Source organism: Indicator indicator, chromosome 23 (genome assembly GCF_027791375.1).
Source record: "Indicator indicator isolate 239-I01 chromosome 23, UM_Iind_1.1, whole genome shotgun sequence".
Lineage (NCBI taxonomy): Eukaryota > Metazoa > Chordata > Aves > Piciformes > Indicatoridae > Indicator > Indicator indicator.
The window spans coordinates 2662538-2688981 of NC_072032.1; the positions used below are offsets into that span (position 1 = coordinate 2662538).

A 26444-nucleotide genomic window follows, 5' to 3' on the forward strand; every position below is an offset into this window, starting at 1 on the left:
GGGGCTTTTTTTTTTTTTTTTTTTATTACAGCCATGCTTAAATTCATCTTCCTGCTTCTACATTTTGTTTCCCTTCACATCACTGCTGAAAAATCCATCTTTACCACATTTTAGTATTAGCTTTGATAATATCATCGAGCTGCCTTTTCCTAGTGATAAATATCTTTAAAGTTTGTCCTACTCACACTGATAAAACTCTCACAGGTTTATTGCTGAATTGCCAGGAGTGCTGATTTTCAACTTTAGTCCACTCTGATAAAAACAACATGAAAAATTTGAGTCCAAACAGAAGTCAGAGAGTGACCTACTTAAAAACAGAGTTGCAAACACAGTAGGGTATTTTAAAAACATGCCAAAACCTGAAACTCAAAATTCTGATCTGAACTGAAATTTAAATTTCCAATGTTCTTCACAGGAGTAAGTAACCCAAGTACTATAGCACTTGCTCTTTCCAGACATCCCAATGCAAACTGAAGGGGCAAAAAGGGGTTGGAAAGGACCTTAAAGATCATCTACACCATGGGCAGGGACACCTCTCACCAGCCCCAGGCTGCTCAAGGTCTCATCCAGCCTGGCCTTGAACACCTCCAGGGAGGGGACATCCACAACCTCCCTGGGCAACCTGTTCCAATGTCTCACCACCCTCACTGGAAAGAATTTCTTCCTCATCTCCAGTCTCAATCTCCCCTCTTCTAGCTCAAAGCCATTCTCCCTCATCCTATCACTCCAAGCCCTTGTCAAAAGTCCCTCCCCCCAGCTCTCCTGTAGCCCCCTTCAGGTACTGGAAGGCTGCTCTAAGGTCTCCCTGAAGCCTTCTCCTCTCCAGGCTGAACAGCCCCAACTCTCTCAGCATGTCCCCACAGGGGAGTTTCTCCAGCCCTTTGATCATCTTTGTGGCCCTGGTCCTCTGGACCTGCTCCAACAGTTCCATGTCCTTATTTTGCTGGGGGCACCAGAACTGTAAGCAGTGCTGCAGGTGGGGTCTTGCCAGAGCAGAGGGGAAGAATCCCCTCCCTTGCTCTGCTGGTCACACTGCTTTTGATGCAGATATATAAATACATAGCTATATATAAACCAGACAGTTTCCAGAGCCCTTCCCAGGCAGTTCTGGTCCCATTTGCTCTGATTTTTCTCCCTCAACTTCCATTCCCCCCCCCCCCCTTCATTATAAACCTGCAAAGTCTACTCTGATTTTTCCAATTTAAATTCACCCCTCTGACCTTTAAAGAATGTCACAGCTCTTTCTCCTCCCTGCATCTCAGAAATCCTGAAAAATAGCGTCCCATGTCCTGGCTCCTTATTTGGTTTCTTTCTATGAACAATTCTTTTCACTCACTCAGAACCTCATATTTCCCTTCATTGTTACAGCTGCTCAAGGAATTGCTGAGGAGACTTCGATCTCCTCCTTATTAAAGGCTGTGGGACACTCTCAAGGGGCCTCAAGTCACTTCAAAGGCAGGGTGCTGAGCACAAGATCTCCATGTTCAAACAGAAACTGTGCTCTCTGTTTTCTCTTACACTTTTCCCTTGTTTTTTGCCTTTTACTTTGCTTTTAACCTTTTCATTCTCCTCTGTTTTTCACCTTTCTCTCATTCCTGTTTTTTTCATGGACCATCTGTAGCAGGATAATTTCACAGGTCTCTACAAATGCTGAATACCAAGACAGGATTTAATAGGAGCCATGAGGTTGTCCCTGCTGCCAATCCCTGGGCTGTGTCTGACCCTGGTTTCCCTCAATGGGCCTGATCCTGCCTCCCACCTGTGAACTGACAGCCCAGCCTGGCCTCAGGCCATCCCTGTCCCTGTGGAGATGCCTGATGCCCAGGGCTGAGCCTACCCCAAGGAGTCCTTGGGGGAGTCACTGCAGTAAACCAAGCTCAAAATATGGGCAAAACTTCATGATTCCCCCAAATGCAACCAAAAAAACTAAACTCTGAAGATCTAGTTTGCTCCTGCACACAATTAGCATCCACTAAAATCTGTCAGTTGTGTGTTTGCTCCCAGCAAGCCCTGTAGGCTCTGCAGTTTTATAGTTTTCATCTTTGATTTATTAAAAAGCCAGCAAGTGAGAGTCAAGTTTTTATTTGGCTTTTAAAGGAAAATAAAAGTATCCAATTTTAAAAGGACAATAACCAATATGTCACTGCTGAATCCTGCTGTCAGAGAGAAGAATCAAGCCTCTACCAAGTACTTGGCTATAAAGGCAGGGGGTTAGTCAAGCACAGGCAAGAAAACACTAAAACACTAAAAAAAAAAAACAACCAACAACCCATCCTGTGTATTCCAAAGGCTGTAAATTAAAACAAGAAACAAACAAAACTTGAAGATGAAAGCAGTTATTAAAGTAAGGTTTGCATAGTTCCAATTTCACAGAACCTACCAACTGCACTTTCATTAAAGATTTTCTCCCCCACCAGAAAAAAAAAAAACAACACAAAAAAAACCACCCAACCAAAAAACACATGAAAAGAAACAACAAAAACCCAACCAAAAGAACATATTAGCCAGGTGTTCCTCTTTCCAAAAGAGCAGATCCATATTTCTGCACTCTCTGCTTGATTTGTGGATCCAACCCAATTCTCACACAGCAATGTGAAATCCCTGGACAAAGAAGCTTAACGGAGATATCCTTTTCGTGAGCTGATAGCTAAAAGTAAAATATAATTATAAGAGAAATGTAATGTGCTTATTTGCCTTCCTTTGTCTTTAACTAATTCCTTGTTTTCAGATTTCCAAAGCACTTCATTTTTAAAACAAGTAAGGGTTCAGTTAAAAATAGGGAGGAAAGAGAGGAAAACGACATCACTGAGTTTCGCACTGATATTTGGATGTGTTCCTTTGTGGGTGCAGCCTGGCTCAAAATAAAAATCACCCTCATCATTCTTATGTGTTTGAAAAACCTGCCCAGGATCTCAAGGTGATGATAGAGGGAATGTATAAATATATGTCTGTATTCATAGACATCCATATCTCTATATCCATAGCTACACGGATGTCTACGCAGGGAGCAGTTCTGGAGGAGAAGGCTGAGTACACGCAGGGCACAGAATGGTGTTGAGTGCTCTAAATACCATTTTCACCACTTCATTCTAGAGTGACAAAATGACTCAGTAAATTAGAATCCTAGAATCAGTCAGGGTTGGAAGGGACTACAAGGAACATCCAGTTCCAACCCCCCTGCCATGGGCAGGGACACCTCGCACTAGATCAGCCTGGCCAGAGCCTCATCCACCCATCCATCATTAAACACCTCCAGGAATAGGGTCTTTGTAACAGTGTGAGAGCTGAAATCCCCATCCCACACCAACAATACCCAGGCTAGCTCAGTATGGAAGCAAATGCAAGCTGTATTTACAATCAAATCTACAATCTATGATGAAATGCCATGAATCTGTACAAATAGACACTGTTCAAAACATTTATAAATATGTACAATCAACAGAAAAGCACAACCAAGCTCCCTTTGCTTCCCCCAAGGGGCCTCCCCCCCCAGCCATAAGGAATCCCCCCAGCGCACCCTGGCAGAAGGCAGAGAATCAAGAAGCAGAGAGGCTGTGAGACTTAGCTTGTCAATGTCAGTGTGTTATCTTCAGCCAGAGAAACAGCAGACAGACAGAAGCCCAGCAAGCTGAGAACCAGACTGCCCAACTCCCCAACCTTGTTTTGAGTGGAGAGTCTTAAACATTTCTCTCTCTCCAATGGAAGAGTTTAGAATAATCACTATTTTACTTTCTTACACCCAACAGTGATTTATTTACATTCCTTCACTTTCTCTGCTCAAACTTTGTGAAGAAAAATTAAAAAGACAGTCTTAAAACCATCACAGGCCTCAATCACCTCCCTGGACAACCCATCCCAGGGTCTCACCACCCTCATGGGGAAGAACTTCTTCCTTACAACCAGTCTGAATCTACCCACTTCCAGCTTTGTTCCATTCCCCCCTTAGTCCTGTCACTACCTGATTCCATATTCTGTTTTAAGATCAACTATCACAGAGAAAGAATAGCCAATGCCTGTGTGAACAGCCTGAAAATCCACAGATTGGAATTGTGCTGTAACATTAATGATCCACACTGACACTTGGCAGAAGCTGTCCCACCATAACTTGCTCTGTGAATTTGAACCCATTCTGCCTTCTGAACTGCTGCTGCACCGTTTGTACCTTACACACGCTTGTTAACATCCAGTTGTTAACACACAGTTACTCATCTTAATTTTTAATCACTGACAAGTTTTCTCACATTTTAAAAGATATAAAATAAGTAATTACTTTGACTTTGAGGAACAAGGATAGAGTTTTAACTATTGGTAAGGAATTGCTTTGACTGTGAGGAAAGGGGACTGAGTTTTAAGTACTGGATCTGGGAGGTTCTCCTCCCTCTCTACTCTGCCCTGGTGAGACCTCACCTGGAATATTGCATCCAGGTCTGGGCTCCCCAGTTCAGGAGGGACAGGGATCTGCTGGAAAGAGTCCAAGGGAGGGCTACAAGGATGCTGAAGGGACTGGAGCACTGCCTGGGGAGGAGAGGCTGAGAGCCCTGGGGCTGTTTAGTCTGGAGAGGAGAAGACTGAGAGGGAATTTAATAAATGTCTATCAATATCTGAGGGCTGTGGGTCAAGAGGGAAGGGGCAGGCTCTGCTCAATTGCACCCTGGGATAAGACAAGGGGTAATGGATATAAACTACAGCACAGGAGGTTCAACCTCAACATGAGGAGGAACTTCTTCACTGTGAGGGTGACAGAGCACTGGAACAGGCTGCCCAGAGGGCTTGTGGAATCTCCTTCTCTAGAGCCTGTCCAGCCCTGTCTGGATGTGTTTCTGTGTGACCTGTGCTGGATTCTATGGTCCTGCTCTGGCAGGGGGGTTGGAGTTGATGATCTTTTAAGGTCCCTTCCAACCCTAACATCCTGTGAGCCTGTGAATCCCAGCACTAGCAAGCTCATGGCAAGATGCATTTAGTTCAGAGCTTTTAGCACTTAGTTATTATTCAAATTATATCAGGAACTGCACTAAACATGGACTGTATTTACTATACTTACCACTGATCTATATAACTGTGCTTTATAACTGTCAGATAGCTCTGTTGAAAAATTGTTAATAACAAATTTTACAGCATATTAAGTCAGAATTTTAGATGAATATAAAGTCTGAAGATATGTTTTGCTTAATAAAAAATGCTACTGATAAGAGGAATTCTTCAAAAGCTCTCCTTTAACCAAGAGACAATAGTGTAACAAAATATTTTACCAGAACAGTTTCCAGAGTCTTTCAAATGAGCTAAAGTACTCATCTCCTGTTGAGTAGAAAAAGAAAAATACAGGGACTAATAAACCCAATTTTCAGACCCACTTTTGCTTCTCCTATGTAAAAAAACAGGACACAAAATATAATTGTTAAACTGCAAGGGAAAAAGCAGTAAACCTTATGGCATTATTTTCAAGCTGTACAGGGCCAAAAGTTGATCCTCCAGGCTCAGACAGATGTAAAAAGATGAATGCTGCATAGGAAATCGCTGTGTGGAGCCAAATGGAGTGTCTAGCATGGCCTGAAGATAAGATGAGAAGCTCAGTATGAGCCAACAGTGTACACTTGCAGCCCAACCAGATCCTGGATTGCATCAAGAGAAGTGTGGTCAGCAGGTGAAGGGAGGTGATTCTCCCCTTCTGCACCGCTCTGGTGAGACCCCACCAGCAGCACTGTGTCCAGTTCTGGAGCCCCTATGACAAGAGGGATCTGGAGGTGCTGGAACGTGTACAGAGGATGATCAGAAGGCTGGAGCTCCTCTCATATGGAGACAGACTGAGAGAGCTGGGGCTATTCAGTCTGGAGAAGAGAAGGATCCAAGGAGACTTATTGTGGCCTTACAGTAAGAGGGTCTACAAGAAAGCTGGGGAGGGACTTTTTAGGATGACATGGAGTGATAGGACTGGGGGGTAATATATCCAAGCTAGAGGAGAAGAGATTCAGATTGGATATTAGGAAGAAGTTCTTCACCATGAGGGTGGTGAGACACTGGCACAGGTTGCCCAGGGAGGTGGTGGAAGCCTCATCCCTGGAGGTTTTTGCAACCAGGCTGGATGTGGCTGTGAGCAACCTGCTGTGGTGTGAGATGTCCCTGCCCATGGCAGGGGGGTTGGAACTGGCTGATCCTTGAGGTCCCTTCCAACCCTGACAATTCTATGATTCTGTTATAATGTTACTTATTTCTGATTTCTCCCCCCAAAATATCTCTCTGTTGCTCTCGGGGAAGAGTCTGTGAAAGTTAATTTCTACAAGTTGCTGTGAATCTGTAAGTGCCAAGGCATAATTGTCATAATCACAAGGATCCACACTTCAACTATAATTTCCAATCAATCACAATGAAAGGTCAGAAAAAGAAGTAATTCTGGATTTTGGTCGTTGGGATCTATCTGTGCAATTAAGGCTTGGTGTCCCTATCAAGGCTAAAGGATAATAAGCTGGGAACAAGCATAATGCAATAAGTAATATTAAACCATCCCAACATATCTTTTAGTTCATTTTGTTGGTTTCTTTGCTCAAAGCTAACACAGAGCTACAGGAGTTTTTGCTTTAATGTCTCACAGGGAGATGCCTGTTCATTTTGTCTGAATGTTTTATTTACTGTGTCCTGAGCTGGTTCCTTCTCATTTATGCCTCCTAAAATATTCTTAATGGTTTTAAAGCCCAGATGAGGGAGTGAAGACAGGCAGGGAAGGATCAGCTTGGGTGTTTTCAGCCACTGAGGCAATGTGCTGGTCCCTTCTGCAGCAAGTGGAGACCTAGTGCCTGAAGTCCACGGAATTCACAGCATGATTCATCTGAACAAATGTAGATCACTGCTTCAAGATGAGGGCACCTGATAGTACTGCCTGCACCGAACAGTTCAGACATGCATAGCAACAGAGAAAGCTGAGTATAAGGGAGTCTAAAATGAACAGATCAGATGTAATCACCTATACTTAGATGAATCCAAACCCTGCTTTCTGAAGGAAAAAAATAGGTTAAAACCTCCTAAATCAGTAATTTTTTCCCAGTCTACCCATCTAGTAGAGTTCTATATATTTTAATAATCTAGTTATTATATATAATCAATTTCTTTTTAAATCCATTTTTTCTAAGTCAATTTCTTTTTAAATCTATTTCTTTTTAAGTCAATTTCTTTTTAAACCTGATTCTTTTTAAATCTATTTCATTTTAAACCTATTTCTTTTTAAATCTATTTCCTTTAAAAATCTATTTCTTCTTAATATATTTCTTTTTTAAAATCTATTTCTTCTTAAATCTATTTCTTTAAAAATCTATTTCTTTTTAAATCTATTTCTTTTAAAAATCTATTTATTTTAAAATATATTTCTTTTTAAACCTGTTTCTTTTTAAGTCTATTTCTTTTTAAATCTACTTCTTTTTAAATCTACTTCTTTTTAAATCTATTTCCTTCACATTATTTTCTACATTATTTCTTTTACATTATTTACTCTACATTATTTATTTTCCATTATTTGTTCTACAGAATCTATTTATTTTTTTACAGAATCTATTTATCTTTTTTACAGAATCCATTTATTATTTTACACAACCTGTTTATTTTTTGCACAACCTATTTACTATTTACACAACCTATCTATTATTTTACACAACGTATTTATTAATTTTAGAGAACCTATTTCACTTGCAGAAGCTAGGCAGGGTTTTCTCTTTTGTCAACCAGGTAAATGTATTTTCAGTTGCTCAACCATATCAAAAAGGGTTTTGTTTAGAAACACCACTTGAGGCAGCACTAAGTACATCCACCTGCACAGACTGCAGAGTAACGTTTGCAGTGATCTCCTACAGACACAAAATGCACAATCAGCTGACTTGGAAAGAGCCTGAAGAAAAGGCTGTGCATTATTTATAGAATCATAGAATTGTTAGGGTTGGAAGGGACCTCAAGGATCATCCAGTTCCAACCCCCCTGCCATGGGCAGGGACACCTCACACCAGAGCAGGTTGCACAGAGCCACATCCAGCCTGGCTGCAAAAACCTCCAGGGATGAGGCTTCTACCACCTCCCTGGACACTTCCAGTGTCTCACCATCCATGGGGAAAAATTTCTTCCTGACATCCAATCTGAATCTACCCATTTCTAGTTTTTTTTCAATTACCCCCAGTCCTATCACTACCCAACACCTGAAAAAGTCCCTCCCCAGATTTCTTGTAGCCCCCTTCAGATAATGGAAGGCCACAATAAGGTCTCCTCGGAGCCTTCTCTTCTCTAGACTGAACAACCCCAACTCAGCCTTGTCCTCAGAGGAGCTCCAGCCCTCTGACCATCCTTGTGGCCCTTCTCTGGACATGTTCCAGCACATCCATATCCTTCTTGTAATAGGGGCACCAGATCTGGACATTTACTCAAATCACTGAAACTTTGATGAAGTATCCTAGGCTCGATGGGCTACTGAATCTCTACTCTTACATGGCTTTTGCCAGTGTGACTTCTGCTGCTGCAGAGAAGGGAGAACAGAGAAATATGGTCACTAATTTGTTCATCTCTTCTTTTCAAGCACAGGTTCCCTCTAACTCAGAGGTTTCAGAGAAGTAACTGAAAGTTTTAAGCGAGTTAATACCACACAATATTTCAGGCAAGCTTACCTGTTTCAGAGAGCAGCTTGGTAGCTTCCAGCACCTTCTCAGTGTAAACTCCAGTTTCATAGTTTTCCATCTCTGCATTAATGATGTGGATGACTCTGGCTGCACGGCCTCGGATGGCACCTGCGGTTCTGTCCAGCGTGTCGACGTCCCCCTCTTGGAGAGCAATCACACACTTATTCACATCTTCCAGAATATGGTTTTCTGGAACATGGGGAGGGAAAGAAAGAAAAGGAAAAAAAAAAAAAAAAAGAAAAAGGCTCATTTCATTTTGTTCTTTCTCACAGCAAAGCTCACTCGTTTGGGTAAACAGCAAATGTCACTAGCATGAAAAATTGACATCAGTCCTTATCCAAGACTGCAAAACAAACACCATTCTGTGATGCCATGCCACGGAACAGAAGGGGAAGAAAAAAGCCCAGCTGTGATATTTATCTTTAAAAGGGACTGGGCTACGTCCTCTCACCTATACCACAAGTACCAACCTGTAATTCTCTTGAAAACAATCACATCAATTTCAAACTTCATACCGGATTTCATTAGCATGCAAGTAAAATAAAAAGGAAAAGTGGTCAGCTATGATGCAGGTGCTGTGATAAACAGCTGGGCAGTTTTCTGAAGGAGTATTTGCACATTCCCATGAACATTTCATACATTTGGTTGGTTGGTGCTTAAATAAGTTAGGGAAGAAAATAAATCATTTTGAAAAGACAACAGCAAATGTCCTTTGGAGATAGCAGGGAGCCTGTGCACGAGCAGTTCATCTCCTTTACTCCCCTGATGGCAGAGATGAAGCTGTGAATTTTTCATGACACACAGTATAATGATATGTGACTGTGCATATTCTGAAGGAAAAGTTGGCAACAGCCAGTCTGCTCAGATGATGAAATATCAAGTAGCTTTATTGAAATCTTGGGAGCTGCACTGTTGGGTTTTTTTCTTTGGCTCAGAATCACGTGCTGCCTGTCGTGGTTTATGTAGTCTTCTTGCCTTCATAGATAATGTGAAAGGATGAAGGAGATTTTGACTAGGTCAGACATCATTTCCCTGCAGCCAGTACAGTTCAAATTAATTTCAATAATAAAACCAGGTCTGAATTTCATATTTGAGTAAACTCACTCTGAGAACCTCTAAACAACAACTTACTTCTCTGCCACAGACACCACTAAACTGAAAATAGAATCACAGAATCAGTTTGGTTGGAAAAGACCTTTAAGATCATCCAGTCCAACCATTCTCTAACTCTGTCAAAGCTGGTGCTAAATCACAGCCCTCAGCACCACATCTCTGCCTCTTTTCAATATTTCTGGGGATGGGGATTCAATCACCTCCCTGGGAAGCCTGTGCCAGTGGTTGAGAACCCTTTCAGTCAAGAAGTTTCTCCTAATATCCAACCTAAACTTTCACTGATGCAACTTCGGGCCATTCCAGGGGAGAAGAGGCCAATACCCACCTCACTCCAACCTCTTCTGAGGGAATTGTGGAGAGTGAGAAGGTCTCCCCTCAACCTCCTCTTCTCCAGACCAAACAACCCCAGTTCCCTCAGCTGCTCCTCGTTCTCCAGACCCTTCACCAGCTTCATTGCCCTTCTCTAGACCTGTTCAAGCACTCCAATATCCTTCTTGTAGTGAGAGCCCCATAAACCAAGGTGTGGCCTCACCAGTGCTGAGTACAGGCAAACAATCACTGCCTGGTCCTGCTGGTCACACTAAATGAAATGCTGTTGTTTGTAGCAGTGACAAACAAAACTGAATCAATCAGTTCACCAACTGCTTTGTGCTAATTATTGTTAGTAACAGAAAAATGGTGTGACACACTCATCTCCTCTGCTAAGGTTCCCAGGATTAGCTCATTTACGAGTTTTTGAAATATTTTCCATGATTTAAAATCTCAAAACTGTAAAAACTCTGAAAAATGAAAGTCCCTTGAGCTGTGAATGTGAGTAACTTGCAAGGCAAAATTCCTTGCTTAAAAAAATCTGCATGTGTAAAAAAGAAAAAAAAGTGCTTTGCTACACTACTTCTTCACCATTTCCTCCTCACCATCATCAATTTCTTTTCCATGTCATAGCCAAATTTTGCCCAACAAGAAGTCCTGTATGGATTCAAACAGCCAGTGCATGAATAAAATATGCCATCAAGTGTGACACTCAACATGTAGAGGAGGCACATTTAACCAGGCATTAGTTTAACATCCAAAAATGAAACTACCCTGTGTAAGCTGAGGCTTTCCAAGCTTACAGCAACAGGCCCTCTGGATCCATGAGTTGTTCTTGCATTTTCAAGAGATGCATCTATGGACAGTATTGAAAAAAAAAAATCTAAACCAAACAGAAATACTTCTCAGCTGCATTGGAATGTTTGGCTCTATGGCAAAACTATGCCAGAAGAAAATATGATTTGAGATAAACATAAGAAGAGAGATCCATAGAATGGTTTGGGATGGCAGGGACCTTCAAGATCATCTAGTTCCAACCTCCCTGCTGTGGGGACACCTTCCACTAGCCCAGGTTGCTCAAGGCCTCATCCAACTTGGCCTTGAACACCTCCAGGAAGGGACATCTATAATCTCCCTGGGCAACCTGTTCCAGTGTCTCACCACCCTCACTGTCAAGAATTTCTTTCTAATATCCAGCCTAAATCTCCCCTCTTAGTAGTCTAAATCTACCCTCTCAACATCATCCATTCCAATAACTCCTGGGTTTATGGATGCAAGTCCTCAGACAACACCCAAATGGCCATGGCAGTAAGTTTGCCATCTCTTTGGCTCATGGACTGGGGCTGCAGCTTACAGCTTGGCCTGTCCTGCCCTTTCCCTGCAGGACTAGGTCTCTTGAAGTGTTTGCCAGTGTTTCAAATCTCAGATAAAACTGTCTCTGCTACCAGACTCTGAAGTACCCTTTTATTAAGAGTTCAATTTCATTTTCCTGCCACGACTTGCAGCAACCACTTCAGCAGTGGTGTTGAACAGTGGAGTGCAATTATACGGAACCAGACCATCTCCCTGCTACTAATAACAGTGGGATGCAACCAAACACATATAGGGGAGGGCAAAACAGAAAAGTAAACATTTTTTGTAAAGGATATTCCCCCCCACAAACATCTTCAACTTTCATTAGGAAACTTGGTCAACATCAGGGAAAAGAATGTGGCATGAACATAAGACTAATTGTGATGCTAGAGCAAGCTCAGCACACTTGGCACATTCCATGTCCTTAGTCCCACCAGTAAAATCCACTTCTTTCAAAGCACAACAGGAAAATGGATTTTCTGCAGCAGACAATTAACCCAAGACATGCAGCACTTAGCAATTACAGCATTCATTGTGTATGACTAGATTATAACAACACACTCTGCCACAAGTTCTAGCACTTTACAAGGAAGATGGAGCAAAGACTGTGACCCAAAGATTCAGTGTCACCCCCATCTCCATCCCTTCTTTATGTAAGGGCTAAGACCCCTTGTCTGTTCTCACAGAACTTGCTTTGCACTGTAGTCCTTCCTAGTAAAGTCAGAGAAGTGCAAAGAGTTGTTGTTTTTCATACTGCTTAACTACTTCTTTCTGTTTGAATTGCCACACTGATGACTGGGAACCAGAAGTGCTTCCCAGCTCTCTGGAAATGAACACACTGGTCATGTCCTGACAGCATACTCAGATGGGACTCAGGCATCATTTCCCTATTTCTCTTCTTCTTATCCATCCTGGGGGCCTGGCAACCTGGTACAGATGATCAGAACTGCAAGGTAGATCTGCTCCACAATTTAGACATAGCTGATTCTATGGTCTGAGCAGATATGCAAAATAAAGTTCATCTTTTTTCCTCTTGCCTGCATCTGCCCAAGGGCTCCAACTATCATTACAGACACCATCAGCCTGTCACAGGGCTGGAATGTATTTTTAAACGGTGGCAAAAAGTCCTCCTTTGTGCCTGAGCTGAAACAAAACATCTCCAGAAATAGAAGCACAAATAGGATGCTGTTTTCTGGGAGATGAAAAGCTAACCATCACTACCAGGGCTTAATTGCCATGGCATGACTGTTCTTACTGAGTGCAGAAGATCAGCATTCCAGTAGGGACCAGTGATGCTTTAGTAATTATCATTTTGATCTGCTCCAACCCATTAATTTAGGAGTACATTTTTAGGAGGGTCTCTTGATCCCAGTACCTGAAACAGAGAGGAAATCATCCACTGAAGTGATGTCATCAACAGCTTCAGTGAGAACTCTCACTTGTTTCTCCCACTGATCTTTGAAGACGTCCATGTTGTCCTGGGCTACTTTGCTCTGGGGTCTGGCGGCCAGCGTGAGCGCAGCATTTATTACCTGTTATGGACAGTCACAGAATCAGAGAATGAATGGCCTGGCTTGGAAGGGACCTTCAAAGACACCTAGTTCAACCAACCTGCCAGTGAGAAGGAACATCTTCAGCTAGCCAATGTCTTACCAGGAGTGGCAACATTTATTTTTCACAAGGGAAAGAAAAATCAGTCTCCATAAAACCACAGCATGGTACCTCATTTGATATGAATGCATTTGTCACAGCTGGTGGACAGCAGGCAACCATGCAATGACAAAGGCAAGGCTGCAATCTTCATCTAGGCTGTGTTCCCATCAGCTAACCAAGGCTTTGTAATGCTCAAAGAGTTCTCAAGCCCTTTTTAGCAGGAATGTTACTCACCTGTGGGCACAGGCTATCAATCTGTGTTGCTGCCATGCGGACTAACTTCACACCTTCTTCATTATTTGAGATTGAACAGGCCAGATTTGCAACCTGCAATAAAATCAACAGCATCAGAATCAGGGTTTCAGCTATTTTAGACTTTTATCTCTCCTTCTTGAGCTTTGCCTAGAATGAAAGAATTACATACAAGAGGAATGATACAGCATCTTCTGTGCTGGTGAACAGAAACCCATGTAGATTATTTCCTTACTATCAAACTAAACTAGCCAACTTCATTAGATTTTTCACAAAATCTTTCCTCACTGTCAAGTGTTTTATATCACAGAATAGAACCATAGAATGCTCCAGGCCAGAAGGGACCTCCAAAGGTCATCCAGTCTGACTCCCCCAGTCAGCAGGGACATCCTCAAATAGAAAAGGTTGCCCAGGGCCTCATTGAGCCTCACTTTGAACATCTCCAGGGATGTGGCCACAACCACCTCTCTGGGAACCTGTTCCAGTGTTCCACCACCCTCATGGTAAAGAACTTCTTCCTGATACCCATTCTAAATCTGCTCTTCTCCAGTTTGAAGCCATTGTCCCTCATCCTGTCACTGCAGGCCTTTGCAAACTGTCTCTCCCCATCCTTCCTGTAGTCCTCTTCAGGTACTGGCAGGCTGCTATTAGGTCTCCCTGGAGCCTCCTCCCATCCAAGCTGAATACCCCTATCTCCCTCAGCCTGTCCTCATAGCAGAGCTGCTCCAACCCCTGATCATTTTCATGGCCCTCCTCTGGACCCTCTCCATCAGGTCCATGTCTTTCCTATATTGAGGACTCCAGACTTGTACACAGTACCCCAGGTGAGGTCTCACCAGAGCACAGCAAAGTGGCAGAATCACCTCTCTGGATCTGCTGGTAACACATCTTTTGATGCAGCCCAGGATGTGATTGCCCTATATCCTCTATAGCTTGCGAGCAATCTCCTGAGAAGCCATACAGAGATTCCAGTTACTTGTACATTTCATTTTCCCACTTCATTTTTCCCTTTTATTAACCATGTCCACTGTGTGGATTAGTAACCAGGCTCAGCCAGGTACTCTGAGCCTTGCAAAATGAAGCATCTTTGATGTCCTAACCCATGGAAACATCCAATGCCTTCATTGATATCGCGATGATACATATTTCTCAAGTGCCTTCATTGCTTCAGATTCTGATGGCTTTATGCATGCTAAAACTGTTTTAATTCTCAGGTGGACCTCTTTATTTCAATGGAATTTTATGCTTTAGAGTAAAAGGTCCATTAGTGAAAGTATCCAAACTTTACCATGTGAAATCATAGAATCGTAGAACTATTTTGCTTTGAAAAGACTTCTAAGATCATTGAGTCCAAGCATCAACCAAATACCACCATGGCCATTAAACAATGCCCTGAAGTGCCATGACTACACTTTTTTGAACACCCCCAGGGACAGTGGAAGCCTCATTCTGTAACATAATGCCTGAAGATCTCATTCAGAGACGTAGTTTCCTAACTGCACGTGCTCTGGCACAGCTTTGGGAGGTCAGAAGACTGAAAGCTGTTGGGAAGATGACAGAGTATACTTAAAGAGACACCTGAGTGAGATGTAGGCATCAGACCATGCCTCCAGACACTACAGACTTGAATCTCTGTGCTTGGATGCATGTGGCAGAGCATGTTCTCCCAGCTCATGCAGCGTTTTTTGCCAGTAATACATTCCCCAAAGCCTTGTGCCAAGTCCATGAACCAGTCATGGGTTTTCCAAACAGCAGCTCGTGTCACAGTGCACATAATTAAGTCCATCAATGATATCTGAATCACAAAGGTACATTCTGAGATGGGGGAATACAAGATAGGGTTTTTTTTAATCATCCCAAAGTATGGCATTTAATTGTAATCTACATTAAAACAAACTTATGAAAATTTAAATATGCTTCCTTGATGTTATTCACTGTGCCTGAAGGCATAACTATCAGTTGGAAATGATTCATGAATTAGTTCAAATACCCTCATCTTTCCAAATTTCCTCCAGTTTCCCCTTGTGGTATTAATCTGCTCTCATCTCCAGTGCACATCACCACATTAGCCCTGGTCCATCTGTTCTGCATAGAACCTATTTCACTTCACAGTTCTGTAGAACGTGGGTTGCATATATCACAGTGCTGAAGCCCAGGGAAGAAAAGAACCTAGGGCTTCAAAGAGTCTTGCAGGCATTTCCTAGTCAAGATCTTATCACAATGTTGTGATTTTTATTTTCATTCCATGGTGAGACAAATGAGTTAGTCTGTTTGTTAACAGCCTTACAGCACTCATGTCAAAAATGTTCTCCTAAGCTGACACCTTCCAATTAATTTACCATTTTCTGGAGCCACTTCTTTGCACACATCAAACAGACCACTTTAATCTTCATGAGAAACAAAAGCCAAGTAGGATAATAATTAGAAGGCATTAACATGAATGAAATTACAGACCTTAATGAGCAGTAAATGGTATTAAGCTCAGCAAAAGCCATCTTCCTGTATTTTCAATAAGTGGGTTTTCAGACTGCCCTTTCATTTTGTGATTAACATGATGAAAGTCTTTGCTAAGGCTTCAGACACACCATATCTCTTCCTTTTTTGTCCATAGACAGCAGTGAGATATGCAATGGAAGAGGGCTGGGTGTCACAAAGTGGCAGTCAAACTATCAAGCAGGTGTTTGGGTTCTCTTGCAAGAGATCTTTGGAGAAAAAGAAAAACATCACTGAAAACAAAATTCATTTCTTCCAACTCTCTGATAGTTTTTGTTAGGTTTTTTTTTGTTTATTTGTTTTGTTTTGTTGTTGTTGCTTTTTTCAATAGAAGTTGATGAGTTAATGTTTGGATATTGTAAAGTGTCCTGGTTTTCCAAGGAAGGATTGACAGACAGCCAGAGAAAACTTCTCCATTTTTTCAATATAGTTCGGAGTTCACTGCATTGTTTTGGATGTTGCTATAAATAGAGAAGGAGCACAAATGTAACCTCTGTGTCTTCACAGGCTCACAGGATGTTAGGGGTTGGAAGGGACCTGTGGATGTCTTTGGGTCCAACTCCCCTGCCAGAGCAAGACCATAGAATCCAGCACAGGTCACATGGGAACACATCCAGACAGGACTGGAAAATCTCCAGAGAAGGAGACTCCACAACCTCTCCACAGCCTCTCTCTCCAGTGCTCTGTGACCCTCACAGTGAAGAAGTTCCTCCTCATGTTGAGGTGGAATCTCCTGTGCTGGAGTTTATATCCACTGTCCCTTGTCTTGGGTTGAGTGTACAGAGAGCTCTTTTACCCCTCCCCAAAAGAGTAAAAGAAAAACACTCCAGAGAATTGGAGAGCGTTGAAAATTTAAATGGAAATATTATTCACAAATAGATTTTAAAAAGTGCAAAATACACAAATTCACATTCAGCCCCGGCCCAGTTCTCCAACCTGGGCTTACCAAAACCTCACAAGGCCAGAACCTTCCAAAAACCTTCCCCCTAACCAGCCCAAACACCAAACCTCAATGCCCTCTCCACATCCCCATGCCATCCCTCCCTGCTTCCCACCCCCACAGCACAGCCTCCCCCAGAATATCAAACAAGAGATAACACCCTGACAGGCTGGGAGCAGAGAGAAGAAGGGGGGAAAAAACCAAAAGGGAAAGCAAACAGTGAACTCCCTTCATCCAGAAAAGATGCAGCACAATGGGAATGAAATAACAAAAAACTTACACTTTCCTGTGTCCACCCCCTGGCCTATCTAGTCCCTGGAGGACTATACTATATGGTACTATAAAACACCCAGTCTTAAAGCCACCCCACCTCTGGCTACACTAAACTTGCATCCCCCCAAAAAAAAAAAATCATTACATCATCTGTTTGAGCAACAACAAATTATATGTATCAGGTACAATCCTAATCTAAACTTCTGAGCTATATTTCAAGCCTTGCACAAATGCAGGCTGCTGCCTTCAGCAGTCAGAAAGCAATTTGACTTTCACAATTCAGCAGGGACTGTGCCAACCTGTACCATGGGAAGATCTGATTATGTCAAACAGGCCTGGAGATAAGCAAATCCTACAAAGGTAGATGCAATCTGGATAAAATTGAATTTAGCACTACAAACAAGAAATAATCTGACTTTACCCAAACCTCACTTTTTAGACAGACATTACTTGCTAAAGCTTGCATCTCAGTACCACTGTGACAGGTCTGTGGAGCAGTACAAGTTTTCTGTGCATTCCATCACCAGATTCAGTCACTATGGGATTATTTTGCTTGCCTTCGTTATGAAACACTCAATAAAGTTACCACCAGCTAAGATTCTTAGCACAGCAAGATCCATAGGCATGTATCACACAGGATCACAGTACAGCAGAGGTTGGAAAGGACCTCAAGAGATCCTCAGGTCCACCCCCCTGTCCTTAGTCGATGGAAACCATGAGGTGATCCAACACAGATTCACAGAGTTGTTTTGGTTGGAAAAGACAGCTCTAAGATCAACCATCAAGTCCAACCATCAACCTAAGACCATTCTGGTCATTAAAACATGTCCCAAAGTGCCATGTCCATGCATTTCTTGGACACCTCCAGGGACAGTGACTCCACCACCTCCCTGGGTAACCTATTTCTATGCCTGACCACTCTTAGACATTTTTTCTACTTAAAACCACGACCAAAAAAGCTTAGACCAAATTCCACCCTGCTTAGCTGAGACACCTGGGTTAGGCTTATCGTCTTTGGATAATGGATAAAAGGAGAAAGTCACTTCCAGAGACTGATTCAGGTTTCTGGTTGACTACCTCATCCTCTGGATGCATCTAGATTATCATTTAAACTTAGTTTATAGCTGGCCCTGATGGTTGCTGAAGAAAGTATTACTGATCTAAAAAGAGGTTTTAATGGTGCATTACAACTCGTTTTGCATATGCAGATTTAGTACACCATGTGTCATCAGGCACCCAGCCTCTTCAAGGTTGGAATTTCATTTAGTACATCACTCCTGAGTTGGCTGGAGCTTGGAGAGCAAAAGGCTGTATGTTGTAGCTGCCAATTTGCCAAGATTTTGATTTGACAGCCTCCACCTTTATGCTTCAAGTGCTCTGTCTCCACTAAAGCACTGAAGAGGAGATTCCATGAGAGGCTGTGGAAGAACCCAGGTAATTAATTCTTTTGTTTGTTTATTTTGCTGTTCACTAAGTTCCTCGAGCACACTGAATTCACCGACTGGCTCAACAGAACCTAAGTGTGTATTAAGATCCATGTGAACTGCCTGAAGAGTGTTCATATGAATGAATACATTTCAAACACCAAAGTCAATGCACTCTGAATCATCCTCAAAATGTGTGGGGAACGTAATACCAGTGAAGCTGCTGTGGAGATAAACATCATTGTCCGGAATTTCAGCTCTCCTAAGCTGCTCTCAAACCACCAGAACAATTGCTAAATGCCTTCAACCTCTCCTGCAGGAGCAGGGAGAAGTAATGAGCAAGAAAATAAACACTCTGGCTGCTGTGATGCTGTGTTTTTCTGCAATCAGCAAAGCCACTGAACCAGTCCCAGACTTGGGGAGGTGAAAAAGTGCAGAGCAACTCCTTCATATTAGTTTGCCCAAGATGTACCAGTGCTCCTTCATAAGTATCTATCTTTAACTATGCAGCAGATACAATAATCTCAAACGTTCAAGAGATATGCAGGGTCTATCCCCTCAACAACCAAAAGTTTCTGTGTGTATTTGCTTGCATTTCAGCCTCAAGGAGTTTTCTGCTGTATAGCAGATGGGGAAGGGGAAGGACTTTGTTTCTAATGCAGATTTTTACTACCCTTGGTGAAAGGACACACCAAGGACAGGATTTATCTAAAGATATATTCCTATGGCAGCTGCAAGTGTTAAGCACTCTAAGGATGGGCAATGCCTACACTAATTTTTTTCTTGCCAGGTAGCAGACTGAAGTGTGGATTAGCCTTTTTTCATTCCTTTTGCCACACATGCACACTCACTAGGATAGGAAAGTTTAAGATCTGTCACAAAATTAAGCAAGGATCTTTCATATCAATGCACTTGATTTTTACACTGAATTTTAAGCAGGTGTAGATTCCTTTTGCAGTGCTTTTAAACCAGACTAGTTTCAGTTTGGACTTGAGCTCTTTGTGTCAGTGAAGATAACTATCATGGAAATGTAAAGATTTTAACATGGCCACTCAGAATTTAATGTAAGGGATAAGGTCCAAGAGGAGAAATCCATTGCTTAGAGAAAAAATGTGAAAAAACAGAGTAGTGCACACTCTATCACAGGAGCAATATAAAGGCTGCAGAAAATTGCAGCTAATGCAGTCTATTTTTAAAGTTTCTTTTCTTTTAATCTTGCTCTTTTTTCTTTCCATCATGACTGAGCTCTCTTCAGCTTCCCCCACTCTTTAACCATTCTAAGGTGAAGAAGGCAATCCATTTATTTCTTAGTTTGCTGTCTTCTTTGTAAATACAATCACAGAATCATAGAATGGCTAGAGTTGGAAAGAACCTTACAGATCATCTTGTTCCAACCCCCTGCCATGGGCCCGGACACCTTCCACTAGCCCAGGCTGCTCACAGCCTCATCCAACCCAGCCTTGAACACCTCCAGGGAAGGGGCATCCACAACCTCCCTGGGCAGCCTGCCCCAGTGCCTCACCACCCTTACAGGAAAGAATTCCTTCCAAAATATGGATTGTTTGGGGGTTTTATTTGTTTTTCTTACACCTGTCTTTCCTATTTGTATAACTTATTTCTCCACAGCAAGTAGCTGAAGGAAATACTAGCAAGAAGATATTTACAGCAACTTATTGTGTTGTTTGGGTTTTTTTAGGGAGCTACAGAATAACTAAGGTAGAGTCCCCATCCCTGGGTATGTTTAAAAGCCATTTGGATGAGGAGCTTAAGCACATGGTCTAACAGTTGTGTAGAGGGAGATGGCAGGTTATGGTTGGACTCAGTGATCTTAAAGTCTTTTCCAAACAGGTGACTCTGTCAATCTATGAACTTAAACCTAAGACGTGGTCAAGCTGATCTGTCTAGACCACATGTCTGAGAAACTGAAACTTCCTATTTGGCTTAAACTGAAAATGGTTTAAGTAAGAGCCTTCTATAACATTCAGAGTGGACCAAAGCCCAAAAAATAATCAGTTCCCAAGCTGACAAGTGGTAACTTGCTGAACTGTGGTATCTTAACTATTTGTGATTATTTATCCATCCACTTAGCAGTTTACCCAGATGTTGTTACAATCTCCCCATTCTGCAGAATGTTGACATATATTAATGTTGGCAGTGCTGTAGGCAGCCCAGTGATATTCATGGAGCCACAAATAAGAGACTGTTTTTCTGAAGGAGAGCACAGAGTTGAAGCTAAGTTACCCAAGATTTTCAGTTTATTTATCCTTTCTCTATCCACTCAAGCATTACATTATGAGCAAAACTCTATTTATCACTAGATGGGATGGGTTTGCACATGCACAAACAAGTGCCAAAAATCAAAATGTCACTAAGAGTACAATGTTGCAGCAGATTCCTCTTCCTCTTCATGCACTGCAGAGCCAATTTGTACCTCCCTGAAAATATCTGACTCTGATCTCTTTCTCAGTACCCATTCCACATGGCATGGGGGGGAAACCTGGTGCTAGACAACACTGCCAGTTGTCCCTCCCTTCCCAATCACTTAGCCTTATCTAAATAAGAAATGTACTTTCATGTTGGTTAGAAGTACATACATCTATTTGCATCTAAAAAAATCCAACTGCATGCACAGCAGCAAAAAAAGGCTTTGCTATTGTAAATTACTGCTCCTCTGATTTACTGCATTTGACATCTGCTCTGAACAGTTTTCAGTACCAAACACTGACCATACTAAATATAACCTGCTCAGACATAGAAGCATAGGGTTGGAAAAGACCTCTAAGATCATCCAACCATCAACCCAACACCTCCATAGCCATTAAACCATGGCCCCAAGTGCCATGTCCACAGGTTTCTTGAACACCTCCAGGGATGGTGACCCCACCACCTCCCTGGGTAGCCTGTTCCAATGCCTGACCAGTCTTGCAGCAAAGACATTTTTCCTAAAATCCAATCCAGAACTCCTCTAAGAAGGGCAATAAAGCTGGTGAAGGGTCTGGAGAACAGGGCTGGTGAGAAGCACCATCTCTCTAGAGCTACCTGAAAGGAAGTTGCAATGAGGTGGGGGTTGGCCTCTTCTCTCTAGTATCAGGTGATGGAATAAGAGGAAATGGCCTGAAAAAGGCACCCTCTCCCCCACTTGCAGTAAAGAAATTTCTCCTAATACCCAATCTAAACCTCCCTTGGCACAATTTCAGGACACACTCCAGCACCTCAATGAAGAAAAGAAGAGACGAGAGGAGACAAGAGGAGATGAGAGGAAGAAAAGAAGGGAAAAGGAAAGGGAAAGGGAAAGGGAAAGAGAAAGGGAAAGGAAAAGGAAAAGGAAAAGGAAAAGGAAAAGGAAAAGGAAAAGGAAAAGGAAAAGGAAAAGGAAAAGGAAAAGGAAAAGGAAAAGGAAAAGGAAAAGGAAAAGGAAAAGGAAAAGGAAAAGGAAAAGGAAAAGGAAAAGGAAAAGGAAAAGGAAAAGGAGAGAAGAGAAGAGAAAAGAAGAGAAGAGAAGAGAAGAGAAGAGAAGAGAAGAGAAGAGAAGAGAAGAGAAGAGAAGAGAAGAGAAGAGAAGAGAAGAGAAGAGAAGAGAAGAGAAGAGAGAAGAAGAGATGAGAAGAGAAACAAAAAAGAGAAAAGAAAGGAGAAAAAAAGGAAAAGAGAAAAGAGAAAAGAGGAAAGAGAAAAGAGGAAAGAGGAAAGAGGAAAGAGGAAAGAGAAAAGAGAAAAGAGAAAAGAGAAAAGAGAAAAGAGAAAAGAGAAAAGAGAAAAGAGAAAAGAGAGAAAAGAGAAAAGAGAAAAGAGAAAAGAGAAAGAGAAAAAAGAGAAAAGAGAAAAGAGAAAAGAGAAAAGAGAAAAGAGAAAAGAGAAAAGAGAAAAGAGAAAAGAGAAAAGAGAAGGGAAAGAGAAAAGAAAAGAGGAAAGAGGAAAGAGAAAAAAAAGAGAAAAGAGAAAAGAGAAAAGAGAAAAGAGAAAAGAGAAAAGAGAAGAGAGAAAAGAGAAAGAGAAAGAGAAAAGAGAAAAGAGAAAAGAGGAAAGAGGAAAGAGGAAAGAGGAAAGAGAAAAGAGAAAAGAGAAAAAAGAGAAAAAAAAGAGCAGGTATTCAAAGTCCTGGAATTCATATTCTCAGATTCTATTTTCTCCCAGTTTCAAACTGCATTCTTATGCTTTGGGTGTTTTTTAATAAAATTTGGGGGGGTTGTTGAAGTGCTAATAAAAGCCTGGACATTTTCATCTGGGATGTACACTCAACCACATGGTTTATTTGAGTAAAAAACTGCTCTGTTTTTATCCCAGCTGTCACACATTTGCAGCTCGATGCATGAAAGCTGATTTACCTTCTCAAAGGATCATCATTAGCTCATAAATATCCAAATCCATTTGAAGAAAACCCAGGATTATTTCCTGTCTATTAGAGCACTGTGTCTGACTTTTCCTTTCACTCCTCAAAAAACCCAACAAAAACACCACCAACAAACAACCAAAAACCACCAACCCCCCCAACAATTTAAATAAAAAATTCTCAGATGGATGCAGCTCATTCACAAATAGTTTTTAATGATGAGGTTTTATATCAAGACTTCTTTATGTAACTTTTACCGTTAAATTCGTAAAGTTTCAGCTTTGCTAGGCAAAGAAAAAATGGGCAATGTCTAGGCCCAAAGAGTGGTGGTGAATGGAATTAAATCCAGTTGGTGGTCAGTCAGAAGTGATGTTCCTGAAGGCTCTGTGCTTGGGACCAGTGCTCTTTAATTTCTTTTTTCAGCGATCTGGAGGAGAGGATTGAGTGCACCCACAGCAAGTTTGCAGATGACACTGAACTAGGAGAGGGTGTTGACCTGATTGAGAGTAGGAAGGCTTTGCAGAGGGACCTGGACAAGCTGGATCAACAGGTCAAGGCCAGTGGGGGGAAGTTCAACAAAGATAAGTATTGGGTTCTGAGTCACAACAACCCCATAAACACTCCAGATTTGCAGCAGAGTGGCTGGAAACTGACCAGCAGAGAAAGACCTGGGGGTGTTGGTTGACAGCCAACTGAAGATGAGCCAGGATGTGCCCAGGTGACCAAAAAAGCCACCAGCATCCTGCCTGGACCAGCAATAGCGTGGCCAGCAGGAGCAAGGAAGGGATTTGTCCCTCTCTATTCAGCACTGGTGATGCTGCATCTCCAACTCTGAGTTCAGTTTTGGGCCCCTCACTACAGGAAAGACATTGAGGTGCTGGAGTGTGTCCAGAGAAGGGCAACAAAGCTGGTGGAGGGTCTGGAGAACAGGGCTGGTGAGGAGCATCTGAGGGAACTGGGGTGGGTCAGTCTGGAGAAGAGGAGGCTCTGAGAAAACCTCATTCTCTACAGCTAGCTAAACGAAGATGGTAGCACGGTGGGGGCTGGTCTCTTTTCCCTCACAACAGCTGAAAGGATCGGAGAAAATGGCCTCAAATTGTGCCAGGGGAGGCTTAGGTTTTCTATTAGGAAAAATGTCTTCAATGAAAGGGTTGTCAAGCCCTGTAACAGGCTGCCCAGGAAAGCAGTTGAGTCACTATTCCTGGAAGCTGTTAAAAGCCATTTAGGCATGGTGCTGAGGGACATGTTTTAGTGGTGGACTTGGCAGTGCTGGATTAAGTGTCCCTCTCAGGCCCACTCCATGCTGCTTTGAGAAGCAGGAATTGCACCATGAATACATCCAGATACACTGATGGATACTAACAGTATTAACCCATAGATGGTCTCCCTGTGGAGCAGGTGGGGAATAACACCTCCCTAGGTCCTCTTTTTTTGGAGTAGGCAAATCCAGTTTCTTTGAAAGCTGGGAACACTCTGACCAGGTTTGATCAGTTTCATCAGGAGACCAAATACCACAGCATCATCTACTTCACTACAGCCACATTAATGTTACCCCCAAGTCATGGAAATTGGAGGAAGGAAACTTGGCAGATGATGCTCCTGTCTGAAGGCAGGATCAGCTGCACCTAAACCATTCCTGGCACGTGCTTGTTTCACTTAGTCTCAAAAGTCTGCACTGATAGCAGCTGTATGGATTTCTGTCCCTGCAGATGGAACATTTAATCAGGGAAAACAAACAGCAATAGCGTGTGATGAGGTCAGGTTCACTGGACTCTCTGCAATGAGTGTGCACTAATCTGTGCTCAGGGCCCATTCAAAGACATTTGAAGAGGTTGAGTGATGAAAGCAAGTGGGAGGAAAAACAGAACAAACCCAGCAACATAAAAAACCCAAACCAAACACCACCAGCACCTCATCTTTTTCCTTTGCGTATTTCTCTTTTGTAATCTCTCTTAGGTAAAACTGCACAGCACTGAGGCTCTTTGCATCCATTAGGTCCTTCTAATAAATTCACAGCACTTTTGTACCCTAAATACAAATTAAAAATAAAAAAATAAATCATAGAATGGTTTGTGTTGGAAGGGACCCTCAAGATCATCTAGTTGCAGCCCCCCACTGCCACACCTTCTACTAGACCAGGTTGCTCAGTCCTGTCCAGCCTGGCCTTGAACATTCCCAGGGAGGAGGCATCCACAACCTCCCTGGGCAACCTGTTCCAGAGTCTCACCACTCTCACTGGTAAGAATTTCTTCCTGATCTCCAGTCTCAGTCTCCCCTCTCCCAGCTTCAAGCTATTCTCTCTCATCCCATCATACAAGCCCTTGTAAAAAGTCCCTTCTCAGCTTTCTTGTAGGCCCCCTTCAGGTAATGGGGATCTACTGAGAAGCTTCACAGATCACTGCAGCTGAAACCTTTAGCTAACAAACCTTTTCACATCCCTTCATGCTGCCTTTTTCACATGTGCATTTCTGTGCTTGAAACATCACCACAAAGGATTATTGGCTGAGTCTAAACAATCCACCTTGTAAATTAAATTTCCACACACTACCCAGGCTCTTGTATTATCTTTATGATGCACTTGGAAGACCAAAGGAGGAAAAAAGACAAAAGTTATAACAGATCTTTGAAGGATTTTTCTTTCTCTGACAAGTTATCTTCAGAGCAGGTGGCATGCTGGTTCCCCTGATCTGTTTAACACATTGTTACTGCTGTCTCTACTCAGCTGTCTGTGGGATCTGTGACTTCTAAAGAAAATGTATATAATGGTAACTTTTACTTTTATCACAGTGGACAGTGATCAACCCAGTTCTATTTGAAACCAAATCCTTGCTCTCATGGAAGCAGCAGCAGAAGCCCTGAACCTAGTAACAACGTGCTAGCAAGTTGGGAACACCAATAATTAAGCACACCAATAATTAAGCACTTGCATGGTAAAGAACTGCAGCTCATGTTCAACATTTCCCTCAACAAGTTCTGAATTCTACAGTAGAAATCCCAAACTCACCAACATAAAAGGACCAAACCTCTTCATTCAATCCATCCACTCAGACAAGGCTGAAGATCCTCAACAAACCTACAGCAGCTTAGCTGAAGGTCCTCAACAAACCTACAGCAGCTTTATAGAATAGAATCAACCAGGTTGGAAGAGACCTCCAAGATCATCCAGTCCAACCAATCACCCAGCCCTGAGCAATCAACCAGACCATGGCACTAAGTGCTCCACCTTCAGTGATGTACAGCAGCCTTGGCTCACCTAAAACACTCTTTGGTCAGTAAATTGTAGCTTCAACAAACCAAACCAGAAAGGAATCCCCACAGTCAATCCACCAGTGAGACACAAATGGTAGCAAATGCTGCTCTGCTTTCACTTGATGTACATTGGCACTCCAGGTACACTTATGGGACTTTATGGAGAAGTGTCTCTGTAGTGCCAAGGCTGTGGACAGAAGGAGGTAAATAAAAGGGTTTTCTAAAGGTGGTAATTAATCATGAAAGCTTGTCTTCCAGAGAGTCACAGAATCACTCTGTTGGAAAAGATTTTCAGGATCATTCAGTCAAACCATTCTCTAAGTCTAAGAAGTCTGGTATTAAACCATGTCACTCAGCACCACAGCTCTGACTCTTTTAAACACCTCCAGCAACGGGGATGCAACCACCTC

At 42.3% G+C, this 26444-nt stretch overlaps 1 protein-coding gene across 6 annotated transcripts in view; it reads right to left on the reverse strand.

The window, feature by feature from the left end:
- The window catches only part of CTNNA2 (catenin alpha 2), a 546312-nt gene that overhangs the window by 71908 nt on the left and 447960 nt on the right, over positions 1 to 26444 (reverse strand). For all 6 annotated transcript variants that reach the window (XM_054391626.1, XM_054391625.1, XM_054391624.1 and 3 more), the window contains 3 exons: positions 13308 to 13400; positions 12796 to 12952; positions 8634 to 8834 (listed from right to left, as the gene is read on the reverse strand). In XM_054391626.1, coding sequence (XP_054247601.1) covers positions 8634 to 8834; positions 12796 to 12952; positions 13308 to 13400 — 451 coding nt within the window. The remainder of the gene's footprint in view (positions 1 to 8633; positions 8835 to 12795; positions 12953 to 13307; positions 13401 to 26444) is intronic.